This window comes from Rattus norvegicus, chromosome X, assembly GCF_021556685.1.
Source record: "Rattus norvegicus strain SHRSP/BbbUtx chromosome X, alternate assembly SHRSP_T2T, whole genome shotgun sequence".
In the NCBI taxonomy this organism is placed as follows: domain Eukaryota; kingdom Metazoa; phylum Chordata; class Mammalia; order Rodentia; family Muridae; genus Rattus; species Rattus norvegicus.
The window spans coordinates 105,301,881-105,309,700 of NC_141554.1; the positions used below are offsets into that span (position 1 = coordinate 105,301,881).

General features: G+C 40.8%; 1 protein-coding gene across 2 annotated transcripts; it reads right to left on the minus strand.

Moving 5' to 3' along the window:
• Positions 1 to 534: 534 nt before the first annotated feature.
• Tspan6 (tetraspanin 6) lies at positions 535 to 7,530 on the minus strand. Of its 2 annotated transcripts, none has more exons than NM_001100672.1 (8): positions 7,316 to 7,421; positions 6,252 to 6,440; positions 5,854 to 5,928; positions 4,961 to 5,059; positions 4,421 to 4,555; positions 3,992 to 4,075; positions 2,082 to 2,188; positions 535 to 1,355 (listed from the first exon to the last, which is right to left on the minus strand). In NM_001100672.1, exons 1-7 carry the CDS (start codon positions 7,400 to 7,402, stop codon positions 2,120 to 2,122), a joined length of 738 nt encoding a protein of 245 aa, NP_001094142.1. In that variant the 5' UTR covers positions 7,403 to 7,421; the 3' UTR covers positions 535 to 1,355; positions 2,082 to 2,119. The 2 variants fall into 2 exon arrangements, with proteins under 2 accessions (NP_001094142.1, XP_087455482.1); XM_087599356.1 differs by lacking the exon at positions 7,316 to 7,421 and adding an exon at positions 7,501 to 7,530 and having other exon boundaries at positions 1,173 to 1,355.
• Between the last annotated feature and the right edge of the window lie 290 nt (positions 7,531 to 7,820).

Sequence of the window (7,820 nt, forward strand, 5' to 3'; positions counted from 1 at the left end):
CCTCTCCCCCCCATATGCATATAATGTACTCAGATCATATTCCGTTCACTAACCTCTTTTGTACCCTCTTCCCCTCCAACTGGTCCCCTTTCTTATCACAAACTGGGTAGTTTTTGTCCATTTTATTGATGTGTTTGACTCCTTACCATGAAATCAGGGACTATGTGATACAGCAGGGCATCACATATTGGATGCATAGACTCAAAGTCAAAGAATTATCTCATTATCTTAAAGACACAAGTTATATGGTCTGTTTTGCAACTTTTCAATGCAAACTACGCCGCTACAAAAGCCTGACCCTTTAAGACAATGGTACATATGTGCTATTTAACGACTTGGAAAGTGGTAGTAGCATAAAGAATGCCATTTTCTACAGGGATATTCAACAACAGAGTCAAGTCCTTGGCCTTTTCTTTTCTCCCTAAAAATGAGACTCCATGTGGAAATGTAGGATTTCACCTTCTCAGTGAAAAAAACAACCATTCCAATAGACTTTCTAAAAATTAAAATGATTCTTTTAGAGGAAATGCAGTGTTTATTGTGTAAAGGATTTATATTTATTAATCAAGGGTACAAAACAAAACAAATACTATTAAAATTCACCAAAATGTTGACAGTTGATATGAAGTATTATTTGCTGGAAAATCTAGCTAAAGTTAATCAAGTAAGTTCCAGTAAATTATAAGGAAAATACAAGAGTTCTGATGCCACTAAAGGATAACCTTTCAAATAACAAGGTCTGATCAGTATAAAGGCCTTAGTTTGGAAACAAAAATACATACGTTGTGTGCTGAAAGTTGATGTATCACAAAATACAGGTAGCAGTTCTTAGTCTCTGTCCTTTGCACCCAAAGCCTGAGACTGGCACCACCACCCAGGAATGCCAATGATGGGCACCATGTGATGACTAGCTGGAATGGTATACCATGCCACTCTGCCTACCATCAGAGACTAAGGAAACATTGTCCTTTTTGTTGCAGATTACACAATCAAGCCAGCTAATCTTGACTAATAGGAGGCCCACTTAAGGAGGCCAATTTTCAATCACACTACGTCAACAGCAAATTTGTAGAGGTTAAACTTCCATCAGGAACACTGCTATGAAGAGAGCAAATCCACAGCACTCCTCACAATTCCCACACTGGAAAAGAAAATCCAATGGAAGCACAGTATTATTTCATGTACAATTTACTAGCTCTTCCAGTGTTTTAGAGATACAGGGGTGTAAGAATAGGACAGAAAGTGGACATAGAACACAATACACAAATATCTTGATTGAATCAGTCTACTGGTGTAGCTTTTCAGGCTAATGTGTCAGTCTCCATCCAGGCGCTGTTATAACTCACAAAGGTAACCTTGGTGTTCAAAAAATTAAAGAAAACATGGTTAATTTAGTTGTTGCCTACATTTTATCATCTGTATTTGCCTGCATTCTGGTCTATTCCCACTAGGGAAGCCCTCCCTCTATGCTCCCAGGTCATGCCCCAGTTAAAATATGACAAGTACCCTGGAGATTAATTCAGTCAGGAACAATTGTCCCCACATCTGGTTTCTGGTTTAGGCCAGGTGAACTTTAACTCATTGAAAATCTAGTCTGCCAAAAATTATCTTTTTACCAAGAAAGGGACACTACTAGGCACTAAGGCTGTATGAATGACAAGTAGGGTCTAGGGGAAATGCTAACAGCAGTCAGGAGCAGGACATATTTTCCTTAACACTTCATGAATTAAAGGACAAAGGTCAAGGTTAGATTGTTTATTTCTCTTCCCTCTAGGTCAAAATACATGAGAAAGGAGACCTCTTATGACCTTTAGGTTGAGAAGTGTAAGTGAACCCTTAAATCAAGAAATGCTCTTTTCTTGCACAAATGACTGAGAAGGCGACCACAGGTAAGCTGCATAAATCCTTTCAGGCCAGCCTGGCAGATGGAAACCTGACCTGCGTAAACAGTGCTTACACGCCAAAAAGATTTACATGAGCTACTGGAGAAGACCTTGGGAAACTTAATTCATAATTGACATGTAAATATTAATACCACATAAATATCAATAGAAACAGCACAAGAACCAAAATGAACGCACCTTAGAACTGAAGAGATATAAGCCCGTGTTCATACTGATTATACTATCTCATACTGATTATTCGTTATGGCACGAGAGAGGCAGTAGGCGAGAAAGATTCCAATTAGCTGGAGAGAAAATATGAACAAAATTACACATTTACACACACAAACATGCAGATTTGTAGAAATTAAAGAGCTCGGGATATGGATGTATTCTCATTTTATTTGTAATTTACCAGTAATTTCCTTCCTTGAGTTTCCTTGATTACATTAGCTACTTCTGCCTAGGTGCATGTCTTACCATGTAAATCTGCACAAACGTAACAGCCATTAGCTTCCTTTGTTCTAATTATTAGACAAAATCCAAACGTCATTACTAACAGCGACCCAGAACTTCACAAAGGACAGTAAGGGAAAATTCAGGAGTCCTGGGATTTAGAAAAGCCCTCAGCTACTAAAAAGAAAATGAAAGTATTGTCTAGACTAAGCATTTTATCCAGAAAAATCCCAACTGATGTGGACAAGTCAGTTTTGGATGCACTTGTGCTGTTCAACACAACAAACATTAGCCTCGTGTGGCTACTAAGGACTTAAATCTAGTTAGAATGACTGGGCTTTGAAGTTTGTCTCATAATTAGAATGAAGGAAGCTAATGGCTGTTACATTGGTACAGATTTACATGGTTACACATGCACCTAGGTAAATCTATTAGGACTAGCCTTTCATTATATATATTCGTTATCATAGTCCTACTTCGATAATGCTAAATGTGTAAAGAAAAAAAAAGGCTTTAAAAATCCATTCCAAATCACAGTATCAAACTTTTCATGCTGTAGTGATCAGCACAACCCAGGGAAAAAACTCAATCTATAGTATAACAAAATGATAGGCACGAAGGAAACAGAGGCTTGTGTGATCGCTAGACAACCACCAAGCAGGTGCAGCCCAGGAAAGGAAGACACTAAGAAAACTTAGAACCTTGTCTGATCTCAGAGAAAAAAAAAGATTCCTATCAATTCATGTTTTGATCAACTATGAGGGTACTATGTCTTCCCACAGTTAACCGCTTTCAGGAAATATGTACTGGGTTTGGGATGTGGCTCAGTGGTAAAGTGTTTGCATCTATTCATAAGGTTCTTACTTCAATACACATGTATGTATGTATGTATTATGTATGTATGTATGCATGCATGCTATATGCTTATTGCTGGGAGTGAATTCTAGGTCTTTTATAGATTCAGAGCATGTTTGGCTATGACAATGTGAATTAAACTATAGAGGATTTTTCTTTTGTTTCATTTCATTTTCTTTTGTTTTGTTGGATTTTCAATCCAAGGTTTCCTGTGTAGTCCTCACTGCCCTGGAACTCTCTCGACAGACCAAGGTGGGCTTGAACTTGGAGATCAGCCTGTGTCTACCTCTGGAGGGCTAGGGTTAATGGCATGTGCCACCACCACTCAACTCCATTTATAGTTATTTGTTGTTGTGTAAATGCAGGATTCAGGAAATCCTCCACTTAAAGAAAAAAATGAGTCAATGATAAAATCAGTAATATACATCCAACGTTAAGTCCCATGACTTCACCATAAGAAAACCTACCCTGTTGATGGGTAATTGACTGCTTTGTGAACACTAAGATACCTCTTACATAGTCTTCTCTATCCAGTCCCCTGAAGTAAAAGCTCATGTCTCAAAAGTGAAGCCCACTGGGTATGGTTGCCTCTGTCTTTAACGGCATCACTTGAGTGACAGAGGCAAGTAGGTCTTCAGCTCTTCTTGAGTGCTAGGGCAGCCTGGTCTACATACCAAGTTCCACGCCAAAACAAAAGAAACAAAAAACCCAAAGCAACAAACAAAACAAAGAAAACCCCAAAAACTTCCCTTATACCTCCAAGAATAAGACATTCCCCACAGAACAAGCAAACCTACCTGAAAGCAAGCAACTCCAAAAGAAATTCCAGCAACGACTCCCATTTCTGACTCTATAGTTGTCATTACCTTTATGAAACAACCCTAAAGGGAGAGGGAAAAAGACATTACATACAAAACAAGAAAGCTGTGCTTTTCTTCCTGGTAAGAACTACTTTACTCACTCAGCTGTCCACAGAGGATAGTCTTGAACTACTATTATTAGCCTTTGATTACCATGTCACTGAAACCTAGCCTGTCTCATCCGTCCTCAGCTCGCCCCACCTTTTGGATCATGCACTGGACAGTCACTTGCTAGTCGTATGAAACGAAGTACAAGCTTCCCTACAAGGTTCAGATTATGTATAGTCATGCGAGTAAAACTTGAGTCCATTTTTGTATTCCATTAAATCCTCAAAAACTGTCAAAAAGTCCTGGAAGGACCCTCACCTCTTCGTTGACTTTATCTGCATCTCTCTGTGGATAACAGCCTTCCAGTTTACAGCAGCTCTTGGGAAATCCTGTTTCTGAGTAATAGTTTGTACCTTTCCAATCCCTGTAATTGGTGACCCCACAGCAATGCAACTGAGAAAGAAATGTAAAAAGCCTTGATTCATATTACTGGTTTGCAGCCAACCATTCAGCCTAACACCATCTTCTATTGGAATGTGTGCCCCAAACAATATGTACTATACTCAGTGATCTCCTTGATTTAGTCAAGAGACTGGCACTTGATTTTAACAATAAGCGTGGGTTTTAGATGGCCTTTACTGCCCTGTCGTAGTTGACCCTAACAGTATATGTTGATGACATCAGTGGAGGGAAGAGAACAAGGACACATGGCTTAAATAACCCAGAGCTATGCCGGTATCATCCCACACTGCCTTTGCATACAAGTGAGGAACACCCAGCAGCCTAGCTCTATCCTTTCCTTGGCAGCGACAAGGAATGTATTTCCCTCTTGAAAACATACCAGTTCTAACCACTTACCGTACTTTGGATCTTGTCTACAGCTTCACTTCTATAGTCTCTTGTGGAGTTGTACTCCTTCAGAGCATTTTCGTAGTTACTTTTGAAGCTGTTCTTAATCTGAATCCGAAAAACAAAATGCCAGTAAGCAAATATTCTAGAAAATACTTTGGGTTTCTGTATCAACTAAGAAATTCTCATGTCTAGCCAATCATTCTCTCTTTGCTATGTGGTAATTTAACTTCCACAGTCTGATTATGTCTACTAAGGAATATAGTTTGGGATGAAAGGCCTATCAAGCAAAATATTACAATAAAATACCTACAAGATTAAGGTGCTATGAGAGCATGTGCCTATCCAACGGCCACTGTGCCCTGCCTTTCCCCCCTTCAGCCTATATCTTCCTCAACATACAAGTTGGATGCCTATGGAATGAAGCTGTACTAACAGTTCAAATAGTACTGAATACACCTTCGCTACTTGATAAATGGCTTCTCAACAGTGCTATGTTTACTTGATTTTAATATATGAATATTAAGCCTTTGATGATTTGCATTAATTATGTCTTTTCAAAATGTGACTTATGGGGAAGGTATTAATTTTCTGTCATAAACTTTGTATTTTACTTTCCTATTAGTAAAGCTATAAAACTCCACTTTAATAGGTGCTTATACACCAGTTTACTACTAGAAATTAGTGTGATCGTGGCATCATTTTCTTCTAGTGATTACCATCCTACCAATTTTTTACTAGAAAGCAGATCGAAAGCTTAGCTTACAATACTGCTTCAAATGTTTTTTTTTTTTTTTTAATATTGAGCACTGTCAAACCGGGCTACTTACTGACTCTATTTATCTACGACAAAAGGATAAATGTTGAAAGGATAATATTAGGATTGTATAATTCAGGCTTACCTCATGTCTGAAAACAAATCCTACAATGGCTGCAACTAGCTCGACCAAAAAAATGAGAGTCAGAAACATCGCATACTGTAGGGGAAAAAGTTTTTAAAAAGTTCAAGTTAGCACAAACAGGGCTCAGACCAAAGACTGGATCACAGATGAAAAGAAGGGGGTGGCTGGAATTCTGAGCAATTGATTGAACATATTTTTATTGAAAGGGGCAGGGAAAGCAGTTTCAGAAGGTCTATTTTATTAAGCTGGCAGTGGGACTGTTAGTTTGGTTTTTCCCCCCCATAAGGAATGAAAAAATTGTAAACAGCCACAGCCAGTTCCAAGAAACAAAGCCGTTATAGAACATATAAGAATTTCCTAGGAAAACCAAGAGCAGTCTAAAGAAATAAAGAACTCACCAGTTTCAGCATCCATGCTGAGGCTCGGCAGGTAGCAAAACAACCAAAGGTGCCCAAGAGAATAATGACAGTGCCTGTGCCAATGAGCACAAAAGGCACATTGGTGGCCTTCTCATTTAAGAGGGAAAAATAATTTTCCAGGCTCACCTTGCCCCAAATGCCAACGGCAAGAAGGATAACACCAGTGATCTATGTGAGAAATCAGAAAAAGAAACAGTCAGGCACCTTACAAGCTTGTGTCTTCGATCACAAACCCAGAAGTGTCTAAGACACAATGCTTGTGAGAATTGATTAATAGTCCAGTTGCCACAGCACCGTGGCCAGGATATGGGGGTGATGGGGTGGGTAAATATGGAAGAGGTAGGAAAGGGTTCTGGAAATAAAGTTGGATTGTAGACAAGGCATCGTCTCAAAACTGCAGAAATCCATCTGTTTCATTGCGTAAAATACATTCCCCACGGCATATGTGTCTAGAAATCAAAATTTCCTCAAGCAATTGACTCCAGTCGAAGAACGAAAACCATCTTGTAAAAGGAGATGGTTAAAAGCGTTTCTGGATTCCAGAAACTTCTCGAATCCCCCATCCCCAAGTTTGGGATGGACATAGGATACAAAGGGATGGTACACAAAAGAAAACCCAAGCAGAGACTGGCAGGAATGGATTCACACCATACTTACCTGTGAAAAACTCCCCTCTTATGAAGCAGTGAAAAGAGAGATACTATTATGCAAAAGACCCCTCAAAGGAAAGATTCAGGGACACCTCGTGTGCTCTAGGGGCCTTAACTCCTTTCTTCATCTCCCGCTCCGACCTCGATATTCTGAGATATCAGGGTCCTACTTCAGTCACCTCACATTTGGACCCCAGCGCCAACGCTGTGCCGCCGACCCCAGCTCCATTGTCGAGGACCCCGCCACTGCGGCCTAGGCCAAGTCGTGGGCAAGGCTGGGGTCTCGGGAACCACAGCCGCCCAAAGCTCATCCCCACTCCAGACCTGAGGTTCCCTGCTCCGAGTCACACCCACCACCAAAGCCAGGGTTCCCCAGTCGTCCCCGTGTCTCACCCAAAAGATGAAAGTGTAGATCAAGAGAACGCTTTTGAAACAAGTAATGACTGGCTTGGTCTGCAGTCTCCGAGATGGGGACGCCATGACTACCCCGAGACCCTGCGCCTCTGCACCAGGCGATCGGCTGGAGCCAGCCAGGCGCGAAAGTTCCCGAGTTTCCCCGGAAACTGCCGAAAACTTACGAGTATCTGCTACTGAGAAGAACCGGAAACAGGAGACGATTTTCTAGAGGGTCATTCTTAGGAGGCTGTCACAAGTTGCGACAATTTCGGAGCGCCCCCTGCTGATCGTTACTGAAAACTAAAGGTTACAGTGGAGCTTGCTTCGGTGTGGTTTTTTTTTTTTTCTTTTTGTTCGTGGTGGCTTTTGCTATTGTTGTTGCTCCTCTGTGGAATCTTTCCCGTCTCCCACCCACCTCTCCCTCGAGTCTTTTCTACGTCATCGTAAGTTGTCTATCACCGCCCGCAGTGCTGGAAGGTCCAGCCTCCCAGGTCCCTAGTGT